Source organism: Lactuca saligna, chromosome 4, assembly GCF_052625555.1.
Source record: "Lactuca saligna cultivar CGN05327 chromosome 4, ASM5262555v1, whole genome shotgun sequence".
NCBI classification, from domain to species: domain Eukaryota; kingdom Viridiplantae; phylum Streptophyta; class Magnoliopsida; order Asterales; family Asteraceae; genus Lactuca; species Lactuca saligna.
Window position 1 is genome coordinate 277260929 of NC_136420.1, and position 14821 is coordinate 277275749.

The window sequence follows — 14821 nt, forward strand, 5'->3', positions numbered from 1 at the left end:
TATTAGATACAACTAGGGCTGTAAATGAACCAAACGAACACGAACAAGATCTTGTTCATGTTCGTTCGTTTAAGTTAGCCGAACAACACACGAAAACGAACGGATAACGAACGAGACTTTCTTGTTCATGTTCGTTCGTTTAACAAATTACTTTGTTCATGTTCGTTCATTATGTTCGTGAAGATGCTAAACGAACATAAACGAACAAAGATAAAAAAAAACACAACTGAACATATATGAACATAAAAGAACATATAATATAACAATATAATAAAAAATAATTGAATATAGATGAATATAAATAAACTTAAACGAACGAATATAAACGAACATCATAAACGAACGTTTACGAACATAAATGAACGAACGAAACCATTGTTCATGTTCGTTCATTTAACTAAACGAACGATAATTTTTTTTTCATGTTCGTTCATTTATTAAATAAACGAACTTCCCACCGAACAATTCATGAGCGGTTCATCGAACGTTCAATTCGATTACGGTCCTAGATACAACACCATCATTTTGCATGATGTTATATACAAATATCAATTTTGATAAATGACTTAACCTGTTACCATTTATTGAAAAATAATTGATTAAATTAATCATATTTATCCTTTTTTTTTCAAACAAATGAAAATATGAATTATGAAACAATGAAAATTGTTAATCTAAAATAGACGGTAACCGTAACCGACATGGACAGATCTGAGGTTTAATGTCAGCACGTTGGCCTGTCACGCATATAATTCATAATTGTGCTAAAAGAAAGCGCGTGATTTCCACTCGCCCCTGTTGATAGTTTCTTATAAATCACGAATGCAAATTCTCTAACAAAACCCTCTCACATCCACTTCTCTAGTCAAAATTACAATGGCATCCGGCACCGACAGATCTCAATCCACCACCACCAACGGCGTCGAAGAACTGTCGATCTCGAAACGGAAGGTAGCTCTGATCACCGGAATCACTGGCCAAGACGGCTCTTACCTGACCGAACTCCTTCTCGATAAAGGATATGAAGTCCACGGTCTGATCCGCCGGTCTTCAAACTTCAACACCCAACGGATCAACCACATCTACATCGACCCTCACAATGTTCACAAGGCGCGTATGAAGCTTCACTATGCCGATCTCACAGACGCCTCTTCCCTCCGTCGTTGGATCGACACAATTTCCCCCGACGAGATCTACAACCTTGCTGCACAATCACACGTCGCTGTTTCCTTTGAGATCCCTGATTACACCGCTGATGTCGTCGCTACCGGATCGCTACGCCTTCTAGAAGCCCTAAGGTCTCATATCACTACTAGCGGCCGGACTCATGTCAAGTATTACCAGGCCGGCTCGTCTGAGATGTTCGGATCAACTCCGCCACCGCAGTCCGAAGATACTCCTTTTCATCCGAGATCGCCTTATGCTGCTTCCAAATGCGCGGCTCATTGGTAACAATACTTGAATGTTCATTAAATTGACTAGTAAATATTTCAATTCGATTAATTCTCCTAGAAGTTGAGCAAATCTGAGCTAGAATCGTCTAATTCTACCATGTTCGAATCCACATTTTATACTCAGTTCCAGATCAGAACCTAATCAAGCATTGTTTTTCTGGAACAGGTATACAGTTAATTACAGAGAAGCATACGGGATCTTCGCCTGCAATGGCATTCTCTTCAACCACGAATCACCTCGAAGAGGTGAAAACTTCGTCACCAGAAAGATCACAAGGGCAGTAGGCCGGATCAAGATCGGTCTCCAAAGCAAACTGTTCTTGGGGAATTTACAAGCTTCAAGAGATTGGGGTTTTGCAGGGGACTACGTGGAGGCAATGTGGCTTATGCTACAGCAGGATAAGCCAGATGACTATGTGGTGGCAACTGAGGAATCACACACAGTAGAGGAGTTTCTTGAAAAGGCATTTGGGTATGTGGGTTTGAACTGGAAAGATCATGTTGAAATCGACAAGAGGTATTTTAGGCCAACAGAAGTTGATAATTTGAAAGGTGATTCGAGTAAAGCTAGGAAAGTTCTTGGATGGAAACCCAAAGTTGGGTTTGAACAGTTGGTGAAGATGATGGTTGATGAAGATGTTGAATTGGCTAAGAGGGAAAAAGTTCTTGTTGATGCAGGGTTCATGGATGCTCAACAACAGCCTTGATCTTGATCTTGATCTTGATTTGGTATGTGAAATGAACTCTACTAGATATACTATACCTATCTTTTGTTGTTGGTTTTTTCTTGAAATTTTTTGGTTATAGTTATTAAATTGTAATTCTTTCTTTCTCACTTTTAGATGTTGGTTTAATTTGGGGGTTGACTTGTGAGTGTAATCTCTTATTTATAGTTAAGAACCCCTTGTTGATGAGGCTTTATAGAGAGGGAAATCCATTCATGTTGGGGTTGTGGGTCATATAGTGTTTTGGAAAAGCATATATAATGTACTTTTTGGTATTTTTTTTTAATAAATAGTGTTTTTTTTAAACGTTTTTGTTTGTAAGTGTGTAATTGTATGGCAATTGATTGATAGAGCTATTAACCAAAAAATGACGAAAATGACTAAAAATGGTGGTATTGTGCCTTGTGTAAAACCCCATTCTTTTTTTTTCTTCATGAATATAACAAAAGGGAAATGTTTAAATGTCCCTATATTTTTAGCTCTATTAACAAAAAATTATCCTTGATTATATATATATATATATATATATATATATATATATATATATATATATATATATATATATATATATATATATATATATATATATATATATTTTAATAATTGAAACCGATAAAACACACTTTCAAAAATAACCTTTGTAATTTATAATTGGTTAGTGTTGGTTTTAAAGATTAAATTATAAACAAAAATAATGGTTGATCGTTAATAAGATTAAAGTTTAAAGATTTTTTTGAAGATTTTCTTTTTTATATATATTAAATCATTTGAAGAAAACTTATATTTATTTATTAATAAATAAACATCTACATTATTTTCAATAAAAAAAATCGTATTTTTTTTTATTAAAAAACACAATAATAATATATTATATATTATTTCGGGGAATTTTTTTGTGATACTCTTTAATATCATTACAATAAAGATATCACTTAAATATAATTCCTAAATAGAGTTCAATAATATATATATATATATATATATATATATATATATATATATATATATGGTTTAGTAACATATTTTTTATAATAAATCAATAAAAGTCCTATTATATGTATTTTACATGTCTTTTTATAACTATTATAATTGGTATATTATGGTTATTACCATAAAGCTGTCTTATTTCATATGAAATGTGTGGTTATATCATAAATCTATATTTGTCTTTATTAATGCCTTGCATTTAGGTAAAATTTGTCATTTTGGGCTTATTATTAGGCAGCGAAAAGCAAGAACACTAGGTGGATGGTGGTGATGATGGTGGGTCGGAGATAGTGCCAATGGGGTTACCGGTGTTTTGTGGTGATAATGGTATTGTTGGTGGCAAATGGTGGTGGTGATGATATTTAAATATGAGGACTTTTTATGGTAATGGTGACCAACTAAGAAAATGCAGAACCTATAAAAATGTTAAAATGAAAAGAATTGACAAATATAAGGTATTAGTCAAACACAGAAACAGACTTTTGTCGATTTGTCAAAAGAGGTGCGTTTCTAGTCTACATATTGTGTAAAATAGAGCTCTATTTAGGAATAACGAGCTTTTTTTTTTTATTTTTTTATTTTTTTATTTTTTTATTTTTTTATTTTGAGATGTCGTTCGATTGTGAAAGAATTTTTGATAAATGGTAGTTTTATGGTAAACGTTTTACATCCAAGACCTAAAAATACCACAATGAAGTAGCATTTTGATTAGAAATGCACTTCTTGCGACAAATCAAGGTCCTCTTAAGTTATATGAGATTAAGATGGTATCTTTATTATTGTAGTAATGATCGAGGTGAACATGGTGCGGTTCGATGCGATTTTTGGCCAAAACCGAACAAAAACCGCACTTTCGGTTTTTTGATGTTTAGAAACCGCACCGTTCGGTTTTTATGCGGTTCGGTCTTTGCGAGTTTTTTTCGGTTTTTTGTGGTTCGCTTTTTTCTTTGTGGTTTTTTGTCAGTTTTTTTGTTTTGGTTTTTTTGTGTTTTTTTTTTTTTTTTTTTTTTGCCATTTTTACTAAAACTCAGATAACTCAACGAGTTACTTTGACTCGGATGAGAAGTCTTAATCATTTTTTGAGAAACTTTATGTAGAGATCAGGAGCGCCAAATTTTTCATCACCAGCAATGTGCGACTCCTCAAAGACGTGAGTTAGAAGCTATAAACTTGACTCTCTTATTTGAAATGTGAGAATGATAAAGGTTTTTATCTCAAATCCAATGAAGGATACTCTTATAAGGCTAGAAAAATTAAAGCCCAAATAATATATTTGAGATGAACAAATACTACCACCTCTTGATTTGAAATCAAATAACATAACCACTCATCCAATATGCTTCTAATGCTTAAATATAATACGAATTAAATATAATATTTGTTTCACAGGTACATACGATAATACCAATTAATGTATTCATAGAAATGACACTATCAATACTAATACTCTTAATATTAAAATGTTAAAAAAATATAATAAACATTATTTGTTGTTGTAAATATCACTATATGTATGCCTAAAAATATTATATCATTCTCTAATAAGATATATATTTATATTTATAGAAATTTTAATTGACAAGTGTTCTTCGTTCATACAAATATCAACAGTTAATATATATATATATATATATATATATATATATATATATATATATATATATATATATATATATATATATATATATATATATATAAGGTTACGTTTATGTGGAACAACTTAATTATGTGAGACCGTGATACGTAATCCTAACCACTCATTTAGTAGATAAAAAAACATTTTAAAAATGCAAAATAATTGAAAATTTTCAAAAAAAAAAAAAAATTCAAATATTATTTTTGGAATTTATATTTTCCCAAAAAATACAAAAAATAAAAACTACAAAAAAATAAAAAAAATAAAAAAATAAAAAAAATACATTTTTTACATATTTTATTATAATATTAGAATATTTTACATATCTAACAAATCTAATATAATATTCTAACATTCTAAAAATCACATTAGAATATTTACAGTGCAATATTCTATTAGAATATTTCACGTATTTATTTTAAATACGGAAATTTTTTATTATTTTTATTTTTTTAGGTAATCAAAGTTCCGAAAATAATAATTAAAAATAGAATTTTTGGATTTAATGAACCTGAACACACACACACACACACACACACATATATATATATATATATATATATATGGTGTGGTTCAGTTTTTTGCGGTTTTTGCAAGACTAGAAACCGCATCGCACCGAAACGAACATTTTCAGTTTTCATAAAACTAGAAACCGCACCACCGGTTTTCATTTCGGTTTAGGTTTTTCGATTTCGGTTTATGCGGTTTTTTCGGTTTCCGGTTCGATTTTTGCTTACTCCTAAGTAATGATATATATTGAAAAAAAATCACAAAAAATTTCAAAAATGACATAAATTATCATTGTATTTTTTTTTATAAAAAATTATCTTTAGTTTATGTGTTTTAATAAATATATATAAGCTTTCTTCAAATAAATTTAGTATATTTAAAAAGAGAATCTCCATAAAATTCCTTCAATTTTAATCTTTAGCAAAAAAGTCATCCTTAGTTTTTTGTTTGCAATTTAACCCTTAAACTGATAGTAATCGTTTACAAGAGTTATTTTGCAAGTGTATGGCGATTTCAATAATTAAATTAAAAAAAAAAATATTGATGACTTATTTGTTAATTGAACCAAAACATAAGGATCTTTTTTTTTCTATAACAAAATGACTACCATAATGGAGTGCATGGTGCATTTGTGACATTATTTTATTTGTATAAGGGCTGTTAACGAAGGAAACGTAAGTGATCGCTTCAACAGGAAGTCTGAATTTATTTGTCTATGCAATAAATAACGAACATGAACAAGGTTATTTGTTCGTTTAGTTATACAAACAAACACGAACATTGTCGTTGTTTTTCATTTACATTTGTGAACGTTCGTGTAACATCCGGATTCCCAGGTATATTATTTTATCATTTAATTTGAAATTTGTCGAGTGACTCGACGAGGTGGTGCCTCAACTCGTCGAGTAGAGTCTCAACTGGTGATGTGAATTAATGAATGGACTCGACGAGTTTGTGAGGCGACTTGCCGAGTCAGTGCTGCTGAAGGAAACCCTAATTTCTCGGGCATGTAGCCTATTTAAAGGCACTTATAGGCTCCCCTTGCGGCCACTTTCCCCAGAGAGAGACCCTAAGCAATCCTTGAGCTTATATATATATATATATATATATATATATATATATATATATATATATGTATATATACATATATATATATATATATATATAGAGAGAGAGAGAGACAAATAGAGAGAGAGAGATAGAGCTAACCTTGAACATTTTGGTGTATCTTTGCAAGGAGCAAAAGAAGGTTGTTAGATTTGTCAATATTCATCCAAGGGCTTCTGCTAGAGTTATCAAGTTCGATCCTTTCTCTCTTGTTTGAGTAGATCTCTCATTTTGAAGATTAGGGCTTCTTTTCTTTATATTTTGGGACTTTGAGGAATTGGGGTTCATTTTGAGTCTTGAACTCCAAATCTGGACCATAGGAGGTCCCTAACATCTAAAGATTCCTACTTTATTCAGCATTGGGGGAAATTTATGAGTGAAAAACCCATTTAGATCATACTCTTCAATGGGTTTTGTTGGATCAGTAGATTGGGATGAGAAAATAATAGTGAAAGGTTGATTGATATAACGCCCGTAGATCCGGGCTAGTCAATTTAGAGATAATAGAGGTCGAAAACAACTTTTTGACAAAAGATTATTTAGAATAAATAATCTTAACTAAGTTGTAGAGTATGCCTCAAGGGTTCCGTACATATAGAGAGCACCGAAATCCGAGTTATAACGAAGAAGTTATGACCGGTCGAAGTTTAGCGACGGAACCAGCACGACACCGCGAAGACGTAAATAGTGAATTTATGATAGAACTTCTTTTAGCCTTAGTAATCTAAATAAAAGTCGTAGAATATGTAACCTGAGAGCGTCCATAAAAAGAACGTCCAAATCTGACTTCTTATGAGGAAGTTATGATTTTTCGAAGTTTCGGCTTAGCGGTGTACAACCCGAAGTTCGAGTATTAGATCGAGCGGTTTTTAGCCGACACAACCTAAACGAGAATCGAAGATCACGTTATTAGTAGCGTAATGATAAAAAGACAGACGAAAATGGACATCGGATGAAGAAGTTATGAGATTTTATCAGACCAATCCTGTCCCGACCTTCTCAGGTGAGTGCATAGTTACATTCATCTTACACATAGATATGAAGTATTTTATATAAACTACGTGCTATGTGTGCATATTATCTGAATACTTGCTGTCAATGTTGGATGAACGTTTTTTTATACATGTTTTAGATAATTTGAACTGTATACGTATTTTAAATATACAAGTATGTTGGGTATGAGATGGGTAGATCAATGTTGAGAGATAAAAGATGATGTGAGTAAACATTGCAGCTATAGACTTTGTGCCTAACAAATAACATCGGCAACTATGGACTTAGTGCCTATTAGATAAACACTGGTAGCTATGGACTTAGTACCTGTTAGGAATTGGTAGCTATAGACTTAGTACCTATTAGATAAACACTGGTAGCTATGGATTTAGTACCCAACAACTATGGAATTAGTGCTTTACGAACGAGCATTGGTAGCTATGGATTTAGTGCCAGTCCTATAACTCTAGAAGCAAAGGACTTCAGAATGAACGAATGCGGGATAAATGACTCTTAAGATAGATCCTTAAGAGTAAATAAAATAATGGGGATGGGTAATTAGGTCGATTGTTTGATTGTTTAAACATAATAATTATATTATTGTGGGTTGATAACCCTATGTACTCACCAGGTTTCCCAACCTGACCCACTCAGTTTATTTATATTATAGGTGTTGAGATGAAGTCATATTACACTGAGAGATTAAAGAGATGTAGATCACTAGTGTAAATAAATGTATGTTCTGTTTATGCTTATGTTTATGTATTGACGATGACATCCCAAATGTTTTAAAAGGAATTAAAAATACTTTGGAAATTCTTTGATAACGTATTTATCATGTTTTACTGGGAACAAATTCCGCAACATTTTTATTAAAAGAGGTACTCTGATTTTTATAAAGCAAATACAAAATCGGTTTTTTCTGGCCGTGAAAATGGGGATGTCATAATTGATTATATTTACAAAAGTAAGGGAATCAGTGGATGAAGTATTGGGTATGATTTATGGAGGTAGAGAAACAAGAGGACTAGTGACATTTTCGGTAGGAAGAATAACAGGTACCTTGAGTAGATTTTGGTGCTTCTTTATTCAAATCTCTTTCACCCATATTGATATTTACATCCGTATCAGATATGTGTGTAGTGATGTCTGAAGTTCGTGCCTCCTCATGAAATGGCTTGGCAGACGAAACTTCGGGTGGTATGACTTCTCATAAGCGTCTTGAATTTGTTGTTGAGAGTATTCCTTGATTGCTACATTCTTCCTTTTACTCAAGCCAGTGATCAATGTTTTTCTCTTGAGACAACCCTTTTGTGTAAGAAACTTTTAAGGTTTGTTTCACCGAAGGATTTGGAAAATTTGGTTTTTGTGAAATGAAATCAACATTGCATTTTGGACGAAATGTTTGAGCATATTTACCATGAACCTTGGTTTCATCATTTATATTTGGAGAAAATCTATGTTGAAAATGTTCTGATTGATTTGGAAAGGATTTTGGTTTTAAGTTCTGATTTTGAGAAAATATTTTTTGTGGATGATACGAAAAACGATTTCCAACTTTTTGATTTTGAAACTGATATGAAGAATTATTAGCACTTGAAAAAAATTATGTTTTCTGAACTTTTGAAGACTTGTTTTGTGGATTGAATTCAGATGTTGATGTATTTCTTTGAGCGGGATTTTTCTTTTTGTCTAAATAAGATGATGAATACGAAGACTTGTTCTTAACAAATTGAGTCTTTGTGTTTTCAGATGTTTTCGATGTCAAACCATTTTGTTTCTTTCGAGACTCAACGGTTTTCCAGAAAATCTTCTCTCGTGCTTGTCTTTTTGAAAGTTTATTTTCTTTTGAAAACTTGTCAATTTGTTTAAATTCTTTGGAATTTAATTTGACAACTGGTTTAGTATCCATAATAACCTCTTTTGTAACTTCTTTCACATCCCACTTTCGTTGAGGCTTTTGTCTTTGAAAATCATACGAATTCTTTGTTAATGTGTTTTCAATAGTGTTTTGATTGGCAAAGAATCATTCGTCTGGTGTTTTCTTGTTGTCTTCTTCAACTAATTTCTTGAACTTCAGTTTATATTCTCAACATTCCCAGTAGTAACAAAGACTTGATTCGGGAATATAATATCATTAGTGCACTTGAAATTTTGATACACCACAGTGTTCGTTTCCAGAAAATGAGCACCTTGTTCTGACAATACTTTGTCGAATTTTTCTGTATCCCCAAACACTTGATCAACAACTATTCGTGGAATTGCACTTTCTTTCGAATCTTTGTTTTATGAGACCTTATTGTACGAATCATCTTCATCATCACTTCTATTCGTTTGACTATCTCGGATATCCACAAAATCAGGATCACAAACTTTCGAAGTTGAAGGTTTGTTAGTGTCAATCTTAACACTCGAATCCTTACATATTTGTTTTCCTTTAGATTTTGATGCAACATTAACGCCAGACAACTGAGAACAATCAACATCCTCAATATCACTAATTTCACTAATATTATCAGAATTATCTTCAATATCAACCAAATTAGAATGAGAATCAGATGTCGAATTCTCAGTCTTTTTCAAAATTTTTGACAATTCCATATACGTATCTATCATCAAGAGCTTTGTCAAACTCAACCATATTTTTCTCACAATCATACAAAATATTATCAACCTTCTCTTTCATATGCTAGAAAATGCAATAATTTTCTATGTTGTTCGTTGCTAATTTCACACGAATGATGCAATGCAGTCAACCTACCGTAAAGTTGTTTAGCAGAATTACAGTAAATATTATGTAGAGCTAATAAAAGTTTTACATCACTAGTAAGAGAATCCCTATCAAACATTATATTTGTAACCTGCAATTCTAAATGCTTTATTTTGGTTATTTTCGAGTCTAACATCTTCTGAGTCTCTAACAACTGCGTGCTTAATTTCTTAGCTTCGTTACTAGCAGACACCACAAGTGAATCAAAGTAAGCAACAGTATCATGAAAAGCAACAATTTCAGAATTATATGCACTCAAAGGAATATTGAAATATTCAAGAATAGAACATACCTTAGTTGTCATTGGAGACTTATCAGCAAATTTGGACACGAAGCATCGACCCATCACCTCTTCTTCCGAATCTTCCTCCAACTTCGCATACAAGACACCATGCATAGGATTACGCATTTCTTCGTCATCTGAGCCCGCAGACCAGATTTTGATAAGTTCCATCATTCTCCTGTTCATCTCTAGCCACAAAAGACATACTCTACGCCTTAGCTCTCATTTCCTCTAGCCTCTTAGCATAGTATGCTTCATCTTTCACTTTGTTCTTTCTTTCATCCTTCTTACGAAGCATGCAATCATTTGCTAGATGATTTGCTCTATTGCAATAATGGCAATCCACACCCGAATCTCCTTTCAACTTCCTCTCATTCTTATCCTTAGCTACCTTCCCGTCATTCTTATCAATATTCTTTTTTCCCTCTCCATCATTCTTTCTCACGAAATTTCCTTTTCCCTCACATTGCTTCACTTTTGGATTGAATGGTTTCTTGAAAAACGTTTTGACTCAGTTGTTCGAATAAAAAGCTATTGCCTCATCATCCGAATTCATGATAAACCCATCTTCATCATCAGAGTCACCTTTTTCGACTACCTCCTTTTTAGACACTTTAGAGACAAGTGTTAATGGACCTCCCAGACCGAGCTTTAACTCTTCTTCCATTTCATTCACCTCACTTCCATGTGTTTTCAGTTGATTGTACAAATCATTTAAAGATGATGTGTCGAAACTTTGTTGATTCTTCACCATCATGCTAACACTCCTCCATTCTTCTTGGTGTCCCATAACGAAGGTAAGACTGAATTCCATAGCAGACCTCGTGATTCCATATCGATTGCACCGATAAATCAGCTCATTCAGGTGATCATAGCAAACTTCAAATGTTTCACTCTCCTTTTGTCTTAATTCTTTCAGTTCCACAAGACATTACTTAATTGAATTGATTTTAGTCTTCTCGCTTCCCTGATATTTCTCCTTGAGAGTATTCCAGATTTCCTTTGCACTCTTACAACCACACACGTAATTGTAAACCACAGGAGGCAGTTCACCTCTTAATTCTCTCATACAACACTTTTTGTTTTTCTTCAAACCTTGTGGATTGATCATCAACACCAAAAGTAGAATTTAAAGATCCGATGTTTTGAACATTCAATATAGGTTGAGTAGTTCCTGAGATACAATTCTAGAGTTTTTCATCCAAACGATTCAGATAATCCTCTATGCGATCAGCCCATTGGGCATAATACTCTGAAATCAACATAGGAAACTTAGTGGAAGATCCTAACAAATGAGAGAAAGAAGTCATCGTGTTCATATTGAAGTTTGCCATTATCGTACGTATAATAATTTTCAGAAAACTTGAAGAAATTTGAATATGATAGAATGAATTGATAAGAAACTCGGAATCAAACACTCGATTATGCAAATCAAATGCTGAATCAAATCAAAACTGATGATCAGAGACGATTTTTTGAATCTAACACTGCATAAACTTTTGAGTCAAACTTTACGACTAAAAAATGAAAGATTCAACTGAAAATCAGATCGCAGTAATGATTCCTGCTCTGATACCAACTGATGATGTAATAATCGAGTATGAAACATATAAGAGTAACAAAAATGTAATATAAGCATGAGAAGTAAATATAATCTGGTTTCAGTTCAGTTATGCTTTCAACTATTTTACAGAGAGAAAAATAGACAAGTTCTGTAAAGGATTCTTATCTAACTCTAAGTAATGTCCCTATTTATAGGAGACGTGAAAGCATACAAAAAATACTAAGGCATAGACATTAGGCTTCGTACAAAAGACACCTTAGTAAATGCATTACAAAACATACGAAGGGTATATTAAACAGACTTCGACTCATTACAACTTTGACCCTTACAAATACATGTCTCATATAATAATAATAATAATAATAATAATAATAATAATAATAATAATAATAATAATAATAGTAGTAGTAGTAGTAGTAGTAGTAGTAATAATAATAATAATGATAATAATAATATAATAATAATAACAATAATAATAATAATAATAATAATAATAATAATAATAATAATAATAATAATAATAATAATAATAATAATAATAATAATAATAATAATAATAATAATAATTTCATAGATTTCCTTAACAAATAGGTCGATAAAACAAAAGCTAGATAAAACTAGGTTGCCCAAATCCATGAACGTTTCTTTTGCTAAAAGTTGTTTAATGATCTTCAGAGAATACATGTAACTTGAGAGTCAACACAAAGATTGGTGAGAATTATAGGTTTTTAGCTGAGTGCAGTAATGCAAATTTAAAAGTCTAAAAAGTATTCCTTTTGTAGTTAAAACCATGTTTGGTAAAGATATAGATCACAAGTAAATCCATATTTGAAATGTTTGTTAAAGAGATAAACCATAAGCAATTGCATACATAAAATGCTTGATAAAGGGATTAATCATAAGTAAATCCATAATTAATTTTTTTGATAAAAAGATATATCAAATATAAATCCATACTTAAAATATTTGATAAAGAGATATATCATAAGTAAATTCATACTTAAAATATCTGATAAAGAGAGAAACTGAATCTGTGGTTTCTAGAGAAATGATCTAGTTAATGCTTTATAAAAAGAGAAATCAGGTCCGCTTTGATTGATCCATCAAGGTTGTAGCTAGCAACCGTATGTAGGGGTGTCCCCTTGTATAAATATATACATATGTATCTCGCTCTGAGGATTAACAGATATAGCCAAATGGGATTACTAAGTAGTTAAACTTAGGTAATGAATAGTGTCTCACTATAAAACCATTAACTATGATATACAATAAATTTCCCTATAAAATCCAAGTAAGCTCGATGTATCTACAGAAGTATCTTTCACTCACTTAAATAGACGGTAAGTTTCTGAATTGCATGTATAAATTCATCGATATGAGTGTTACAATTTATACCTACATTTTCAATATATGTGTAAATAAATGTAGGACATAGATATAATGATACCAAGCTGATAAACAAATGCAATACAAGCTTTATAACATGCATTATTGCGTAAAGTCATAATATCATTTAGTAAAAGGATTAGTTATATTTTCTACTTTGTAACATGTTTAAGCAATAATATCATAGGTATATCAAGATAAATTATTTATGTTATAAAACTTTGATAGTATATAAATTATAATTAGATATAAGTTTTTGCATGCATATTTCATAATCGATAAATGTTTTTCATATGCCTTCTCACCCAAAATAATAAAACATTAAAAACGGGACGTAAGCACTCACCTTCGTAGCATGAACAAGGTTCGTGGTGTGAAACTTATCATGAAATTTGCTATGTGTCGTTCCTTGCTCTTAAAACAAATCATCGGGTCTATTGATTTTACCTAGTAAACCAAAGGGTAGTTTTGGTATTCATTATTAAGTATATGGTGATCTTTGTTATAAAACTAAACTCTAGGGATTGATTTTGCCACAATCATCCTCTAGGGACTGATCTTGCAAACTATTCTCAATACAAGTGCTAAACATGTACATTTAAAATAGTTTTGGACTCTTAGGATTTAAATTGTTAAGGTTTTCAGTGGAGGGGTTGTTTTCATTGACTGCGAAGGAAATATCTGAGAACACAACTAGCACTCTGATTTCTATATGTTTGTACCAAAGTCCCATTTCAGTTGTACCAGAAACATATTTACGATTCTTTTTGTATCTCCAAAGTGTATAGTTGACTGCGAAGGCAATATCTAGTGGTGTTTGAGTCAAATTGATCAACCCTCCTACCAAACTCCTGAACCTTGTAGAATAAAATCTTTCCTCTCCATTTTCTAAGCTCAATTTTTCATTGACATTCATTGGAGTTTCTACAAAAGTGTAATTTTTCATACCCATTCTGGCTAGGAGATCCTTTGCATACTTTTATTGTTTCATGAAAATTCCATCCTCGGCTGGATGCACTTCTAACCTGAGGAAAAAAATGAAACAATCCCATGCCACTTAACTCGAACTCCCCCTTCATTTGTACTTTAAATTCTTCAATCATTGCTTTCGAAGAGCTGGTGTAAATTACATCATCTACATACAGACAAACAATGATAAGGTCGAGAGCACCTACTATTGGCAAATTAGCAAATCAAACGAGAAGAAAAGACAGGAGATAGTGTAGCCTAATGCTTGTTTTATTGAATGATTGAAAGCTGGAAAAGTTACATTCAAAATAGCTAAAACAACTGAACTTTAAATAGGCTAAAAATAAAACTGAAAGCAGATAAATCAACAATGTTATTTTACTTGGCATCACTCCCACGTGTCCCTTTTATTCTCCTGATTACATGGTCAACATTGA

At 31.9% G+C, this 14821-nt stretch overlaps 1 protein-coding gene across 1 annotated transcript; it reads left to right on the forward strand.

Annotated features, from left to right (window-relative positions):
• The first annotated feature begins 817 nt into the window (after positions 1-817).
• On the forward strand, positions 818-2485 carry LOC145043650 (GDP-mannose 4,6 dehydratase 1). Its single transcript, XM_078992365.1, has 2 exons — positions 818-1448; positions 1621-2485. The coding sequence occupies exons 1-2, from the start codon at positions 877-879 to the stop codon at positions 2159-2161; spliced, it is 1113 nt and encodes a 370-aa protein (XP_078848491.1). The 5' UTR covers positions 818-876; the 3' UTR covers positions 2162-2485.
• The last annotated feature ends 12336 nt before the right edge of the window (positions 2486-14821 follow it).